Below are 19228 nucleotides of genomic sequence, written 5' to 3'. Positions count from 1 at the left end.
TCTCGGACAGTCAACCCGCAGTCACTGGTATCGATAGATCCATGTCGATAATTAAAATGCTTCGTTTTCCTCTGTGTACGTGCTGGTTATGCGTAAACTATTTCGAACTCTATATGCTATATCAAACTTGTATGCTCACCTTTACATTATATGTATTGACTTTATTTTAACGTATGTGACAGGTGTTTAAGATGCATTCTTGCTAAGGAAGCCAGGCTAGAATAAAGCTATAGAGCCCAACAAATAGTTGTCTGTAGTGGTCAATCTAGAGGTCTCTAGAAGCAGATAAACAATTGCTGTATTTTATTTGAATCTGAGTTGTTGGAACAGAATACTTGACTAGTTGCTTTTCTGTAATAACTTGTTTATTTATTTGGGATACGGTATGAGACGTATCATTTAAACTAAATAGTAATGATAGTTGTTGTGGAAACTTCTGGACAATCTGTTTCGCTCAGTGCCATGCCTCGATGATTCCACCATCGGTTGGGGTGTGACAAATGATGGTCACCAGATGGTGGTGGTGAGAGAATTAGGAGAGAGATTGTTGCTTTTGGTTGCTTATCTCTGAGGTTTCACTACATTATTTTTAATGGTTAGGAAAATGATGTTAATTTTGTAAACGCATATTTGAAATTTCATATTCTAATCTACTTACATTACTATTTTCTTTTTTTTTTTCTAATTTTGTGGCGAAACGTAACAATGAAGACGGGAGGTCGAAAACGTACATACTAAAAAAATTTTATAGAACCGGGGTGTCGAAAACGTATATACCCAGAAATTGCTATACAAAAACTACGTATATAATATTACTAAGCGAAAAGTTCAGAAGGTCGGGCGTACCCCCGATCCCTCTTAAGTTGCGCTCCTGGTTTTTTTGTTAGAACAAGAATCCATATTTTATTTTGTATTAGCATTAAAGATTATATTATTAATGTATAGGCCAAACGTCTCTATTCTTTTTCATTAAAGTTCACACAATTTTTTTCCAAACATGAACTTTAAAAAAATTGTACACCAAATATTTACAATAAATTTAATGTTATGGTATCATTTGATTTCTAGCATGTATCAGTATCATACAAATACTGAACCAATTCAATTCCGACCGAGTTATATCGAATTTTCGCCGCAACGCGACGGGAGACTACTACTAGTTTATACTAGAAACTAAAAACCTTAGAGATAGACATGAATAAACAAAATAAATAAAAGATACGATAACTAAGACTAAAGGGTATGGGGGTAATGGTTGAGACATGATTAACCACGTAGGAATATGAATAGAAGGCTATACCACCCCTTCTCTAATCCACCATGGTTTGCATGGATTAAACCATGGCAACCATGGTCCTCATTTTTATTTTTCAAGTAATCATTTTTTTTTCTTTAAACAATGATAAATTAAAATAAATAAAAGGATAGTGGTTCGAGTCATGACCACACCCTTAGGGTAGTGGTTTTGAATTATGGATTAGAGGTGGGTGACATGATACTGACATGGATGGTCATGGTGATCATAAGGGCCATGACCATAAAAGACCCGATAATTAAGGAATTAAATATTATTTAAATCTTTGTGTAATCTTCAACCGGGATCCCATGTCAGAACGGGTTCACCCTAGGGATGAGCTCGGTACCGGTACCGAAAGAACCGGTACCGAAAATCCTCAAAAGTGGGTACCGGTACCGAATATACCCGGTTCGGTACGGTACCGGTATTTGAGGGTAAAAACAGGTAAATACCGGTACCAAACCGGTACCGTACCGGTACCGAAAATGTTAAAAGTCGGTACCGAATCGGTATCTAAAAGGTACCCGGTTCGGTAAATTCGGTACCGGTACCGGTTCTATACCGGTATCAGGTCCATTTTGCTCATCCCTGGTTCACCCGCATTAGCTCAAATCAAGACAAAATTGATGTTTGGAAAATGACAAATCCACGTGGATTCAAAAAGGAATTTACTATTGTGTTTTTCATAAAAGTAGCGTTATCAACAAAAAATAAATAAATAAATGAAAAAATAAAATAAAATGGTACCGTGGTCTAATAAAAGCAACATCCCGACGACCCGGAGTGGAAGACGAGTACGACTCCTGTACGGCTTGAGCCAGAGAGCGTGATCGGCGACAATGGAGAAAGGATCTGCAGCAAGCAAGTCGCCGGCGACGACGAAGAAGACTCCGAACGCAACCTCTCCTTCGGTAACTTAAGCCTCCATCATTTCACTACCTTCCTTACTATATCCTATTTTCCTTCAGCTGATAACATAAAACACCACTGAAATGCATGCTGAACAGTGTTCAAGAAATTTTAACGTAATATTGTGATTTAAACGAGCTGAATGCGTAACTGAACGTTGAGATGATGATATATTGTTAGTTTTCTGTAAAGTTGAACCTGTAATGCTGTAATCATGGGCGTGTAAGTGATTAGGGCTTTAAACGAGCTGAATGTGTAGTTGATCGTTGAGATAATGATATGCTGCTAGTTGTTTCGTAAATTTGAAGTAATAATACTGTAATCAAAGTGATTAGGGCTTTAAACTAGTTGAATACGGTTGTTGATCGTTGAGATGATGAGATATTTGCTTGTTTTCCATGAATTTGAAGTAATAATACTGTAATCCAAGTGATTAGGGCTTTATACTAGTTGAATGCCAGTTTTCCGTGAATTTGAAGTAATAATACTGTAATCAAAGTGATTAGGGCTTTAAACTAGTTGAATGCCGTTGCTGATCGTTGAGATAATGATATGTTGCTAGCTGTTTTGTAAATTTGAAGTAATAATACTGTAATCAAAGTGACTAGGGCTTTAAACGAGTTGAATGCTGTTGCTGATCGTTGAGATAATGATATGTTGCTAGTTGTTTCGTAAATTTGAAGTAATAATACTGTAATCGAAGTGATTAGGGCTTTAAACTAGTTGAATGCCGTTGTTGATTGTTGAGATGATGAGATATTTGCTAGTTTTCCGTGAATTTGAAGTAATAATTGTCAAAATGGTATAAAAGATTAACAATACAACATGATCAAACAACACATAACAGAAAAGAAGCGACAAAACGGTGAAAAAACTTTATTAGTTACCCAAACCGAAAAAACACCCAACCTCCCAAGACCTTACAAACTGTAAGATCCAAAATACAAAAAAATACAAGAAATAATAAATAATCAACTGATGATTATCAGTTGATTAACAAGAACAATACAACCAAAACAGAGATCCACAGGATCTATAGTAACCACAGATCCACACGAAGGATCAACAACTGAAATAAGATCCACATTGGATCATCAACATCATCAGCGACTTGTAACGGCTGCTTGAACAACTTGTAACAGACTAAAGAAGGATAGGTAGGTGAGATTAGAGAAACAGGCGTGTAAGAATCATCCAGATACACTTAACTTTTCCTTTTTTATAACAGCAACAGCCCATGTTTCACTTTGCCCCCTAATCTTCCAAAACTGCACACTTAACACACAAATAAGCCCAAGGCCCATACAACTTACCAGCCCATACAACTTATAGAACAGATTAACTTTTATACAAATAACCCACTGAACATGTAACGTATTATATTTGATGTATGAATTAGGATAACATAATGTTACATTTTAACATCCCCCCATAATTCATACAGCAAACACGTTAACCATTCCCAACTTTTCACATAAATCCTGATGTTGAAACCCATTCAACCCTTTCGTGAATAGGTATGCCAACTGATCAACAACTGATCATCAGAAGCAACTTTCTCAGAAAGAACAATACCATTTGCAATCTTTTCTCTCAGAAAATGCAAATCAATCTCAAAATGTTTAGTCCGTTCATGAAATACCGGATTAAAACGATATAGAAATGACAGACAAACTATCACAGAATAACTTAACCTTCAGCAATTTTACAAACTGAAACAATCTTAACAGGATCAATAACACCACAGATAATTTTTTTAAAAACAGATCTAATTCACATGTTAAGACACCTCATGAAAGACAAGATTCAAAGAAACTAATTTGACACTTTTACTAGATTTTAAGCAAACTGCATTTAACACCAAGTATTTACCAAAAACTATACAATACAAATTACAACCCCAATAGAGCCATATACACAACAACACGAGAAACAAAAAAAAATAGGATTTTTTTTTTAACCAAAAACCAAGAATTTTAACCAAAATCCTAACTCTGACAAGCTACAAGACATGAGATTCCTTGAAGTAGAACAACACAAACACAAACAACAAATCAAAAAACTCTTCATAACAAACAGACAACAGACCAGATAAACTGTTAGGATTAAAAAATACCAAACAACGATAGCCAACACAGACTCTGGCAAAATACACAACCAGAAACACATCTCTTACGGAAGAGAAAAGTACAAGGCTAATACTACATACACACAAGAGACAAGCTTGAACTCATACCACATTAAACCTATTCAAATCATGAGATATGACAATCATACAATATGATATACGGATCATATGCAGAAAACAATTTTGACAGTATTGAAACCAAGAAGTGATCACATGATGCAGAACGATTCTGTAAAAAAAATCACAAGATTCGATAACCATTTATCACGCTCATAAACTGATCTAATAAAGACTCAGATAAATCAAGAAGCAACCCTGACAAACAAAGACCCATAAAGTAAACAATCAGCACAACATCGAACAATCTTCACAACTCTCAACTAGGTCTAAAACGAACAAGAATAGCATGAATCTTCAACCATACAAAAACTAAAACTGATATAACAAGAATTCACATATGACAAGATTTAGAAATTTTAATTGAACAATAGACTTTGACTATACATTCAAAAGAATCAACTACTTAAACTATACACAAAGTCGCATGTCTAAAAATTTCAGACCCATATCTGAACAACAAAAAACCAGTCAAGAAATCATAAAGACTCATTTGATTTTACCAAAAAAACCTTTACAACAACACAAGACATGAGCACAAAATTGAATCACACGATTCAAAACGAATCTGATAAAGAAAGGACAATACAACTCTAAATCAGACATACTTCTCACAAAGACACTAGCAAGAACTGTCAGACTACAATAGAATACTAGAATTCTTTCAGAAACATTTCTAATAAACTAGAGGTTCACAAAAAAACGACATAACACAGAACAAAGTCTGAAAACAATGAATCACACAATTCACCAACAATACCACATGTATATCATATAAACTAAAAAACACATGACTTTTAAGAACTTGGAACCAAGTCCAAACAATTATACTTGTGAAGAACTCAAAGTCAAATTTGACTTGATAAAAAACTTTTACAATTTTTCAAGAAATATGGAATCACAAGATTCATATCAACACAAATAAACGAGAAGTACACACTTCTATATCAGACAACAATTTCAGCCTAAACAAATAATGAAATACAAAACCACATGATTTAATATCTCATACACAAGGCTAAGAATACTGAGACATACACAAGACAACAAGACACAGCCAAAGACATCCTGATTCAACACACAATTACACAATTTGCAATCAGGAAAAATACATCTCACTTGAGATAACATACAATGCTGTCACATATAAAAATCTTGACAACACTGATGGTTAAACATGAACCACACAGTTCAACTAACCACACAAACAAGATTATAGACAAGCAGACATAGAGACTGCAAACAAAAGACAATTTAACAACACCCAAGACAAAAAAATACTCAACATATAGAGCACATAGCTAGGCTGACATAGACATCACGACCAATCTTGTCATCATAACAGAGTAGAGAACACTCAAACCACATGGTTTGATTAAAAATCACAACAAGATCACGGACAATAGACTTCCAAAACACAACTGGAAAATAGTTTAACAATATCCAAGATATTTATCAAATTTCATGTTCCAAGATATAGATTCATATAAGCCAAAACATTAAGAAGTAAATAACATGATACCCTAAAGTATATACAACCAGTGTGAGAACATTCATAATATGCATGTCACATAGAAGATGTGAGGACATGTAATCAACACAACAACACTTAATTCCTAATATCACTTTCAAGGATTAAACAATACCAACAAACAATACTCTTGAGCAATTAAAAAAACTTCTAATTTTTATCAATCAAAACCAAGCAAAAAACAAACATAAGGTTGTACTTATTTAAAGACACACTAGTTGATCACTTGATTAAGATAGATTAGAACATCTTCAACGCATAAAGACAAGATTGTGTTATATGGCATCTCAATCCTATTCAGGAAATACACAACTCTTGACATTTGAATCTACATATTGACCTCTGTTTTTATCTATATATTGTTAGACCAGACAAAGAAACATTCAAAGAACAAGCAACAACAGATTGATACAAGAACAACGAGCTCTAGACTAAAACACATCATCAAGTGAATAACGCGACCAGTATAAAAAAGTACAACAATATAGATGATAAGCAAAACTAAATCATCAATAAAAACTACACAAAACAGATCAAGGCATAGATCACAAACCTAATTATCAACGATCAAGAAATAATAATCCTTTTAATACTTGAATAAAACACAAGACCATTTCAACTTATATAAACCCTTTTTATGGACATTAAAAAAAAATCAAAGTTCCATTCAACATTTAAACAGTCATATAGGTATAGAATTTTAAATAACCCCTTTATCACAAACCACATAGCACAAAAAAACACATACAACTCATATGACAAACAGACATTTTGATAGTTCTCAACAAAAAAAACTTTAAGCAAACAAACAACTTAAGAATCTTCACATTACTAATAACAACGTCAACAAAAACAAAAAACCTAGAATACTCTAGCATAGAATTTATGAACATAAAAATTCTACTAATGCTTTTATGGATCTTTTCCAAAAAATAGCATTTTAAACCAAAGAGAAAAACGGATGAACAGGTAAATAAACATTATACAAACAGGATAACACAAGTTATCTGATCATAGAGGAATCAACTAATCAAGACACAAAACCCTAAGGCGAAGCTGTATCAGTGTCCAGATTCCAGGTTCATCACTTATAGTGCCGGGACAGGTTTTTATACAGGAGCCACTCTCTAACAAATGACAATAACAACAACAAGCAGAAGAAATAGACAAACAAGAACATAGAACAAATGAACAATCAAGAAGGTGCCGGTCCTCACTACCCCGACTTCAACTAATTCAATCAACAAAAAAATAAACCAGGACAAAAAAAGATCTTACAGAGGGTGCGTTAAACTACTAGAGAGATCAAATTTGTAGTTTTCAAGAACTACACAATCTGATCAAGACACAATGAACCACACTCGGTTAGTTTGCTCTGAACCTTCTAGGGTTTCAGAGACTAACTCAAGTCTTCAAAAAACAGGCAATCTCCTTCCAAACTTCAACAAGCCCTACTTAGGGTTTGAGCCACACCAAGATTGAACGGATCTTACCAGATATGACCTGCACGCATTTCAAGCAAAGGCTCAAAACAGAACAGACACAAATAAAGTAACAAAAACAGATTCAGATCCAAACACAAGAAAAACACAGCGGAACCAAAAAAAAAAACAGACTCAAGAGCCAAGCTCAACCTAGGGTTTCAAAATAAAAAACCCTAATTATACTAGCAAGACTGAACCACAGCGGAAGAACAACTGAATCGGAGCCTTATGGCTCTGATACCATGTCAAAATGGTATAAAAGATTAACAATACAACATGATCAAACAACACATAACAGAAAAGAAGCGACAAAACGGTGAAAAAACTTTATTAGTTACCCAAACCGAAAAAACACCCAACCTCCCAAGACCTTACAAACTGTAAGATCCAAAATACAAAAAAATACAAGAAATAATAAATAATCAACTGATGATTATCAGTTGATTAACAAGAACAATACAACCAAAACAGAGATCCACAGGATCTATAGTAACCACAGATCCACACGAAGGATCAACAACTGAAATAAGATCCACATTGGATCATCAACATCATCAGCGACTTGTAACGGCTGCTTGAACAACTTGTAACAGACTAAAGAAGGATAGGTAGGTGAGATTAGAGAAACAGGCGTGTAAGAATCATCCAGATACACTTAACTTTTCCTTTTTTATAACAGCAACAGCCCATGTTTCACTTTGCCCCCTAATCTTCCAAAACTGCACACTTAACACACAAATAAGCCCAAGGCCCATACAACTTACCAGCCCATACAACTTATAGAACAGATTAACTTTTATACAAATAACCCACTGAACATGTAACGTATTATATTTGATGTATGAATTAGGATAACATAATGTTACATTTTAACAATAATACTGTAATCGAAGTGATTAGGGCTTTAAACGAGTTGAATGTCGTTGCTGATCGTTGAGATAATGATATGTTGCTAGTTGTTTTGTAAATTTGAAGTAATAATACTGTAATCGAATTGATTAGGGATTTAAACTAGTTGAATACGGTTGTTGATCGTTGAGATGATGAGATATTTGCTTGTTTTCCATGAATTTGAAGTAATAATACTGTAATCGAAGTGATTAGGGCTTTATACTAGTTGAATGCCGTTGTTGATTGTTGAGATGATGAGATATTTGCTAGTTTTCCGTGAATTTGAAGTAATATTACTGTAATCAAAGTGATTAGGGCTTTAAACTTGTTGAATGCCGTTGCTGATCGTTGAGATAATGATATGTTGCTAGCTGTTTTGTAAATTTGAAGTAATAATACTGTAATCGAAGTGATTAGGGCTTTTTAAACTAGTTGAATGCGGTTGTTGATTGTTGAGATGAAGAGATATTTGCTAGTTTTCCGTGAATTTGAAGTAATATTACTGTAATCAAAGTGATTAGGGCTTTAAACTTGTTGAATGCCGTTGCTGATCGTTGAGATAATGATATGTTGCTAGCTGTTTTGTAAATTTGAAGTAATAATACTGTAATCGAAGTGATTAGGGCTTTAAACTAGTTGAATGCCGTTGTTGATTGTTGAGATGATGAGATATTTGCTAGTTTTCCGTGAATTTGAAGTAATAATACTGTAATCGAAGTGATTAGGGCTTTAAACGAGTTGAATGTCGTTGCTGATCGTTGAGATAATGATATGTTGCTAGTTGTTTTGTAAATTTGAAGTAATAATACTGTAATCGAATTGATTAGGGATTTAAACTAGTTGAATACGGTTGTTGATCGTTGAGATGATGAGATATTTGCTTGTTTTCCATGAATTTGAAGTAATAATACTGTAATCGAAGTGATTAGGGCTTTATACTAGTTGAATGCCGTTGTTGATTGTTGAGATGATGAGATATTTGCTAGTTTTCCGTGAATTTGAAGTAATATTACTGTAATCAAAGTGATTAGGGCTTTAAACTTGTTGAATGCCGTTGCTGATCGTTGAGATAATGATATGTTGCTAGCTGTTTTGTAAATTTGAAGTAATAATACTGTAATCGAAGTGATTAGGGCTTTTTAAACTAGTTGAATGCGGTTGTTGATTGTTGAGATGATGAGATATTTGCTAGTTTTCCGTGAATTTGAAGTAATATTACTGTAATCAAAGTGATTAGGGCTTTTTAAACTAGTTGAATGCGGTTGTTGATTGTTGAGATGATGAGATATTTGCTAGTTTTCCGTGAATTTGAAGTAATATTACTGTAATCAAAGTGATTAGGGCTTTAAACTTGTTGAATGCCGTTGCTGATCGTTGAGATAATGATATGTTGCTAGCTGTTTTGTAAATTTGAAGTAATAATACTGTAATCGAATTGATTAGGGATTTAAACTAGTTGAATACGGTTGTTGATCGTTGAGATGATGAGATATTTGCTAGTTTTCCGTGAATTTGAAGTAATATTACTGTAATCAAAGTGATTAGGGCTTTTTAAACTAGTTGAATGCGGTTGTTGATTGTTGAGATGATGAGATATTTGCTAGTTTTCCGTGAATTTGAAGTAATATTACTGTAATCAAAGTGATTAGGGCTTTAAACTTGTTGAATGCCGTTGCTGATCGTTGAGATAATGATATGTTGCTAGCTGTTTTGTAAATTTGAAGTAATAATACTGTAATCGAAGTGATTAGGGCTTTTTAAACTAGTTGAATGCGGTTGTTGATTGTTGAGATGATGAGATATTTGCTAGTTTTCCGTGAATTTGAAGTAATATTACTGTAATCAAAGTGATTAGGGCTTTAAACTTGTTGAATGCCGTTGCTGATCGTTGAGATAATGATATGTTGCTAGCTGTTTTGTAAATTTGAAGTAATAATACTGTAATCGAAGTGATTAGGGCTTCAAACTAGTTGAATGCGGTTGTTGATTGTTGAGATGATAAGATATTTGCTTGTTTTCCGTGAATTTGAAGTAATAATACTGTAATCGAAGTGATTAGGGCTTTAAACTAGTTGAATGCCGTTGCTGATCGTTGAGATAATGATATGTTGCTAGCTGTTTTGTGAAATTTAAAATAATAATACTGTAATCGAAGTGATTAGGGCTTTAAACTAGTTGAATGCGGTTGTTGATTGTTGAGATGATAGATATTTGCTTGTTTTCCGTGAATTTGAAGTAATAATACTGTAATCGAAGTGATTAGGGCTTTAAACTAGTTGAATGCCGTTGTTGATCGTTGAGATGATGAGATATTTGCTTGTTTTCCGTGAATTTGAAGTAATAATACTGTAATCGAAGTGATTAGGGCTTTAACCTAGTTGAATGTCGTTGTTGATCGTTGAGATGATGAGATATTTACTTGTTTTCCGTGAATTTGAAGTAATAATACTGTAATCGAAGTGATTAGGGCTTTAAATGAGTTGAATGCAATCGAAGTGATTAGGGCTTTAAATGAGTTGAATGCGTAGTTGATCGTCGAGATAATGGTATATATTGCTAGCTTTCTGTAAAGGTGAACCTGTAATACTGTAACCAAGGGCAAGCAAGTGATTAGGGTTTTAAACAAGCTGAATGCGTAGTTAATCTTTGAGATTATGCTGTTTTGCTACTAGTTTTATCTAAATTTGAAGTACTTTTGACGCTCGTTGAATTTACAATGTGAATATGCTTGTGCGTTCTAGAATGTCTCTGCTCATAGTAATGATTCTGAATTTGAACATGTGGATTGTTGTTTCAGCGATTGATATTTGTCCTTTGGTTGAAAGCCAAAAGAAAATTTTAGGTTATAAGAGCAAGTGACTTGGAGAAAATTGTTTGAATCTGAGTTTTTGCATTATGCATAATACTTTGCTTTCCTATTGCAGCTATATACCATACGTGTCTCGTACCCATAAAACATTTTTTAATTAATCTCATACCTGGTCACATACCTGTATACGTATCTAATCACCCTAGATGAATGGTAGCTACTAGGTAGTTGCATATAATCAAGTTCTTTCCATTATTTGCATAATAAGCTGCTTTTCTGTTGCTGCTGATGTTGTTTCATATGATGGATACTAGAAGAATCTTATTGGATGTGTATTATTGTTTGAATCTGAGTTTCTGGATTATGGTTCTTTGTTAGAGGTGATGCGAGCAGATTAGTCTGTTTAGATAACAAGTCATAATTGAATTTTCTAATATAGAGTAAATTGCCATTTTAGTCCTTGAGGTTTGGTCCAAATTGCCATTTTAGTCCAAATAGTTTTTTTTTCTCCTCTGGGTCCCTGACTTTTCCATTTTCTTGCCATTTTGATCACATTGTCTAACTCAGTCTAAAAATCTGGTTATAACCAGGGGTATTTTTGGCATAACTGTTGTGTAGTGACAACCAGGGATAGCTTACAGCATAATTTATAAACCTCATAATAATTTAATGCCAAAAATACCCCTGATTATAACCTGGTTTTTAGACTAAGTTAGGCAATGTGATCAAAATATCAAGAAAAAGGAATAGTCAGGGACCCAGAGGAGAAAAAAAACTATTTGGACTAAAATGGAAATTTGGACAAAAACTCAGGGACTAAAATGGCAATTTACTCTCTAATATATTTTAATTTCTTTTTTAGTGTCCCTTCAGTAACAGTATCAAGTTTCACTATTACATTTGTGCTCATTAGGAGACTTTGGGTACCTTCTTTTAGTCATAGGAGGTGGTAGCTACTAATTACACTTCTGACCCTGATGAAATCTGATCAATTGTTCATGCAGGTTTCACCAACAAGTGTGATTGTTGCCTTTACTGTGCAATGTGACAAGTGTTACAAATGGAGGAAACTAGCAACCGAAGAACAGTTCGAAGAGTTCAGATGCAACCTAACTGACGACCCGTTTGTTTGTAACAAACTCCCAGGGACCACATGTGAAAAGCCTGCTGACATCAGCGTTGACTCGTCTCGAGTTTGGGTCCTGGACAAACCAAACATCCCCAAAACACCAAAGGGTTTCAAGAGAATTGCTAGTCTTAGAAGTGACTACTCTAGAATGGATGTGAAGTATATGACACCTCAAGGGGACAAGATACGGACCACCCCGGGAATTGTGGATTACCTTCAAAACCACCCGGAATGCAGTCATATTTCACCATCTGACTTTTGCTACATCGCCCCAAAAATAATGCGCGAAACGCTTCCTAAACATGTGGTAAAAAATCCAGTTAGTAGCACCAAGAAGAAAATAAAGGTGAAGAGTTTGGTTGATATCCATAAAACAGGGAATCCTTCATACCCACCTAAGAAAATTACCTAAATGCCCTTCCTTTTGGGGTAATATTAGATTATTAGACCTAATCTTGATGACATGAATATAGATGTGCAGAGGGTATGAAACTATGAATATGAGTGTAGCTAATATAGGAGTTAATGATGTTAGTATATTGGTGAGGGTATGAATATATGATAAAGAGTGTAGCTAATATAGGAGTTAATTGATGTTGGAATATTGTTGAACCCGTGATACATGAATATGAGTATCAGCTAATTTCGGATTTTCGCCTTTTGTTTTGTTTTGGAGTTAATTGATGTTGGTATCATAGTTGTTAAATGTCATCACCTTTGCGCCTAGTGAGGCGAGGCAATTACGCTTTAAGTCAAGGCGATAGCGCTTTAATTTCTCTAGGTGATGGTTCTGGCGCAGACTTCGACGAGATTCCTAGATTCTGGAGAGCTTCCGACCAAATTCTCTAAATTCCGCCAAGATCCTAGCCAGATTTCTACTTTTATATAAGATATCTACTTTTCTACACTAATACACTGATATTTTAGAATTTTTGATACTAAATAGATGATATTTAATGTTATATAATAACTTTTGTTTATTTTATTTGAAGAATAGTATTAATTTTCTAAAACATAAAATATTTTATTTTTTTATCGTGTGCTTTTTTTTTTCTCGAGCGCTCACTTTTTGTGTACCTTGCGCCTAGGCCCCTAAAAACAAAACGAAATATCCAAATTTCGAGTTGACTAACCCGTTTATTAACAGGTCAACCCAAGGACGAGTCATTTAATAAATGGGTTAATATGCACACAAACTCTTAACCCGCGTTAAGTAAAAGTTTTTTTTCTTTCAATATTAACTATGTTTTTGAACCATGGTAGATGTGCGTATGGCATGAAAGTATGAATGTAATTATATGTTTCGTTTATATTTTTTCCTCTTGGGTAGACACAAAAATCGATTGAACCATGACTGAAAAAACGCATAAAACTGAATTGATGAAACCAAATTAACCAGTCATGCCGAGTCATGTTAACTTAACCGACTTGATTTAACCTTTTGTTGTAACATGGAATTATCAGTTGACAATGGATCATTCGTAGAACAATTGGCATTTGTAATGATCGGTATAGATGCTCACTAGTAGAAAATCTTGGAGTTGTAGTGCACTTTTCAACATGTCTTAACAATTTAAGGATTACTATGTGACGAGTGATGGTAGTCAAAATCATATACTTGATTGTAAAACCTTATTCTATATTTGTTTTCATACCCGTCAGGTACCCGATTACTTATTACTTGTTGCCTCTTAGTTTGTTAAAATTTAACCGTTGAGATCCTCAACCTCAAGTACATTTCTTACTATTGTATTCTCTTATATAGTTTTACTAGGTTATCATCCGTGAATACTCACGGGTTCGGATATTTAAATTTTATTAAACACAACTGTATATATATTTTAAAAAATGAATAATGCGTGAACTCCACGGGCTTAACCATATAATTTACATAAAACATAAGTGTAGAAGTTCTATTGGATATACATATCAACTTTTTTTAGAACGAGAACTAATTCCCTTGGATATGCATATCAACTTTTTGTAGAACGACAACTCATAATAATGTACTCCTATTAACCTCCATATTAAAGATGCAACTTCCCAATTACCACCAATTGATGTCATTTAAGGACTTGTATTAACTATTTAAAACAACAAATGATAATAAAAGTGTTTAAATAATCGTATAAGAAAACACCATTGTTTGTCTGAGAATGGCAAAATAAAACAAATATGTTGCTCGGTTTTCCTTATTATATTTAGGGGTCTTCCTTTTTGTTTTTTTTTAATGACAAATAATTTCACATGTAAATCTACTTTTCTCATGGCTATGTCCAAGGTAGACTCTTCGACCGTCATGAGACTGTGCCCCCTATGCACGGAACGAGTTATAAAATAAAGAGTAAACTGCTAAACTCGTCCCTGAGGTTTGACTCAAATTGCTAGATCAGTCCAAAATCAAGTTTTGTTGCTAAAACAGTCCCTGAGTCTAGGTTCTGTTGCTATTTCAGTCCAATAAATTAACACCGTTAGAACCTCTGTTAATGAATGGGTAAAACTGCTAAATTCGTCCCCGAGGTTTGATTCAAGTTGCTAGATCAGTCCAAAATCAAGTTTTTTGAATTTGTTAATTATAAACTTATTTAGGTATATAATTTTTCTAGACTTGCATTAAGTTTTTGAATTTGTTAATTATAAACTTATTTAGGTATATAATTTGCATGTCTAGAAAAATTATTTGTTAGTTATTATTATTATTATTATTATTATTATTATTATTATTAAATGTTTACTAATTATATACTTAAGTATTTAAATAAGATAATACTCAATTTAAATAAAATTAGTTTTAAAAATATAAATGTAGCTTTTTTGAAGAGCACAATTTAACCGGCCCAGCCTTAAATACTGATTTTATTTTGATGTTGTTATTGTTGTTGTTGTTGTTACGATGTAAATATTTAGTATTTATTTAAGGATTTAAATAAGACAACAATTAATTTAAACGATATTTAGTTATGAAAAATACAAACATTATATGTAAATTTAAATATTAAGAAATTAACATAATTTTTATTTAAATCATAATATTTAATGTTTAATATTTATCAATTATTTTAATTTAATATTTGTATTATAAAGTTCTTTTATTCATTTTTTCTACTTAATTAAGTGGTTTCGTATTTAATAATATTATCATTCAGGTGAGGTCAGACAACATGTCGTGTCAAACCAGTGTTTAAGACATGTCAAATAAAATTGCGCTCTCCAAAAGAGCTACATTCTGGTTATATTTTTATAACTAAACACAAATTTAAATTATATATTTAGGGTAGACTTGTAATTTATCTTAAATTTTAAGACATTTAAGAAAATATATAATGCATTTGGTACAAGTATTGATGCATTAAGAACATGTCATTTACCATTTTTTTCTCTTATGATATTAATGATTTATTCAACGAACATAAATATAACTGGACCCGCCTTAAACTGTATTTGGGTATTATTATCGTTATAACTTTGTAAATATTTAGTAGTTATATACGTAAGTATCTAAATAAGATCACACTTAATCTAAATAGTATTGAGTTACAATTAACAAATTATATACCTAAATAAGTTTATAATTAACAAATTCAAAAAAATAATGCAAGTCTAGAAAAATTATATACCTAAATAAGTTTATAATCTAAATAAGTTTATAATTAACAAATTCAAAAAATTAATGCAAGTCTAGAAAAATTATATATCTAAATAAGTTTATAATTAACAAATTCAAAAACTTGATTTTGGACTGATCTAGCAACTTGAATCAAACCTCAGGGACGAATTTAGCAGTTTTACCCATTCATTAACTGAGGTTCTAACGCTGTTAATTTATTGGGCTGAAATAGCAACAGAAACTAGGCTCAGTGACTGTTTTAGCAACAAAACTTGATTTTGGACTGATCTAGCAATTTGAGTCAAACATCAGGGACGAATTTGGCAGTTTACTCTAAAATAAAAGAAACCCTAAATCTAATCAAAGAGAAAGCTCCGTCCTGAGATGTTTGTCGATTGTCAAAAGGCCTGCCCCCTAGTGGAGACGCATGTTCGATTCTCGCTTGGGCCATTTTCGAGAGACATATGTGTGAAGAGACGAATCGGGGTTTTGATCCCAGGTTGGAACCTGACGGGGGGTGGGGGTTTACGGCTTCCATCCGGTTCCCGCGCATCAGGGGGCACAGTCTCATAGCGGCCGAGGAGTTGACCTTGGACATAGCCCGAGCAAGGTGTGTTTACACGTGAGATTTTTTACCGTTAAAAAAACAAACAAAAAGAAAGACCCTAAGTATAATTAGGAAAACTAAGCCAATGACCTTGTGATATAGTGATGGAAAATGCTTGAGTTTTCGAAAGAGGCCTAGGTTCGATCCCCACTCACTGTAAGTGAGGTGGTAAGGTTTACCCACCTTGGTGGGGTTCTGACTGGGGTCACGGGTTCGAGCCTGACAGTCGGGATTAAGTTTCCACGAGGTGCGAGGAAGGGCTCTACACTGCACTCCCCTCATTCAGTCGATAGCGGGTTTACAATCGATCTACACCTTTCAAAAAAAATTAGGAAAACTGAACAACATATGTATTTAATTTGCCATTCTCAAACAAACAACGGTGTTTTTTTTGTATAATTACAATAATCAATAATATCATTATATGTTAGAGATATAATATAAATAGAACTAAACTCAAATACAAATAACCTTTTAACGTGCCATAATTTAAGTTTCTTTCCTTAGAAATGTTTTTTTTTTAATTATTAATAATCATAATCCCATAAAAATAAAGGTAACACGAGTTATCAACTTCATATTTCAAAGATTAAAACATCGTGATGCAAATACGTTTATTTTCCTTCGTGACTAATTGCACGAAGATCTCAAGGGCTTGTTGAACGTTGATGTCAATGGAGTTCGCACATTTACGTATATCTTCCGTTCATGATCAAACAATAACCTCTTCTACATTCAATTCCGTCTCCAATTTTCAGCTCGCGAAGAGCAAATCCACTGATTAAACAATCAACTGATGACATGAACGATCTGATTTCGACCTTACGAGCGCATAATGCGGAGTTTAACCGGTGGATTTCTCTTGTCATTGCTACTATTTACAGGTGACGCTTTTGTTTCTTCGTAATTTTAACGTGATTTACAGCGTAATTGAGTATGAATGATGCCGAAAATGCATGCATATTGTGCGTTAATGGCGTTTTGTTGTTGTTATTGTGGATTAATGTAGATGCGTTATGTTTAGAGCTTAGGTTATGAGATTATTGTTAAAAAAAAGAGACCTAAAAACTTAAATACTAATTAGCAGTTGGTTTTTGAGAATTAGGTTACGTTACATTGAAATGATCTTTGTAGTTGTGTTTTCTTCGTGATTATGTAAAGTTATTGTTGATTATTACAAATTAATGTGAGTTAACTCAGTGATTCAAGTTAAAGGAGTTCATAACCGTGTGATTGTTGAATATTCAGAGAGTGTATTTGATGAATCTATTGGATTATGAGATTTATGTGATATAAGGAGACCTAATAATCGTATTAGCGATTAATTTTCGAGTATTAGGTTACAATACAATGAAATGATCTCTGTAGTCGTGATGTTTTTCGTGATTATGTAAAGTTATTGTTGATTATGACTTTTGTTCAGTGAGTCCTCTCAGTTGAAATTTGTTAATTCAGTGATTCAAGTTGAAGGAGTTCATAACCGTGTGATTGTTGAATATTCAGAGAGTGTATTTGATGAATCTATTGGATTATGAGATTTATGTGATATAAGGAGACCTAATAATCGTATTAGCAATTAATTTTCGAGTATTAGGTTACGATACAATGAAATGATCTCTGTAGTCGTGATGTTTTTCGTGATTATGTTAAGTTATTGTTGATTATGACTTTTGTTCAGTGAGTCCTCTCAGTTGAAATTTGTTGGAGAGTTTAGGTACATATGTGAGTTAACTCAGTGATTCGAGTTGAAGGAGTTCATAACCGTGTGATTGTTGAATATTCAGAGAGTGTATTTGATGAATCTCTTGGATTATGAGATTTATGTGATATAAGGAGACCTAAAAACCGTATAAGCAATTAATTTTCGAGTATTAGGTTACAATACAATGATATGATCTCGGTAGTCATGATGTTTTTCGTGATTATGTAAAGGTATTGTTGATTATGACTTTTGTTTAGTGAGTCCTCTCAGTTTAAATTTGTTGGAGAGTTTAGGTACATATGTGAGTTAACTCAGTGATTCGAGTTGAAGGAGTTCATAACCGTGTGCTTGTTGAATATGAAGAGAATGTATTTGATGAATCTCTTGGATTATGAGATTTATGTGATAGAAGGAGACCTAAAAACCGTATTAGCAATTAATTTTCGAGTATTAGGTTACAATACAATGAAGTGATCTATGTAGACGTGATGTATTTCGTGATTATGTAAAGTTATTGTTAATTATGACTTTTGTTCAGTGAGTCCTCTCAGTTGAAATTTGTTGGAGAGTTTAGGTACATATGTGAGTTAACTCAGTGGTTCGAGTTGAAGGAGTTCATAACCGTGTGATTGTTGAATATTCAGAGAGTGTATTTGATGAATCTCTTGGATTATGAGATTTATGTGATATAAGGAGACCTAACCGTATTAGCAATTAATTTTCGAGTATTAGATTACAATACAATGAAATGATCTCGGTAGTCATGATGTTTCGTGATTATGTAAAGGTATTGTTGATTATGACTTTTGTTCAGTGAGTCCTCTCAGTTGAAATTTGTTGGAGAGTTTAGGTACATATGTTGTTAACTCAGTGATTCGAGTTGAAGGAGTTCATAACCGTGTGCTTGTTGAATATGAAGAGAATGTATTTGATGAATCTCTTGGATTATGAAATTAATGTGAAAACAAGGAGACCTAAAAACTAATTAACAATTAATTTTCGAATATTAGGTTACAA

General features: G+C 33.3%; 2 protein-coding genes across 2 annotated transcripts in view; both read left to right on the top strand.

Annotated features, from left to right (window-relative positions):
* Positions 1–2046: 2046 nt before the first annotated feature.
* Positions 2047–12952, top strand: LOC110910263 (methyl-CpG-binding domain-containing protein 4). Its single transcript, XM_022154960.2, has 2 exons — positions 2047–2208; positions 12171–12952. Exons 1-2 carry the CDS (start codon positions 2137–2139, stop codon positions 12705–12707), a joined length of 609 nt encoding a protein of 202 aa, XP_022010652.1. The 5' UTR covers positions 2047–2136; the 3' UTR covers positions 12708–12952.
* Positions 12953–17123: 4171 nt separating this feature from the next.
* The window catches only part of LOC110910264 (piezo-type mechanosensitive ion channel homolog), a 31002-nt gene continuing 28897 nt past the window's right edge, over positions 17124–19228 (top strand). Inside the window, exon 1 of the mRNA XM_022154961.2 lies at positions 17124–17393. Coding sequence (XP_022010653.1) covers positions 17345–17393 — 49 coding nt within the window. The 5' untranslated portion in view covers positions 17124–17344. The remainder of the gene's footprint in view (positions 17394–19228) is intronic.

Source organism: Helianthus annuus, chromosome 15, assembly GCF_002127325.2.
Source record: "Helianthus annuus cultivar XRQ/B chromosome 15, HanXRQr2.0-SUNRISE, whole genome shotgun sequence".
Taxonomy (NCBI): Eukaryota; Viridiplantae; Streptophyta; class Magnoliopsida; order Asterales; family Asteraceae; genus Helianthus; species Helianthus annuus.
This window is presented reverse-complemented; position numbering and strand designations above follow the sequence as displayed.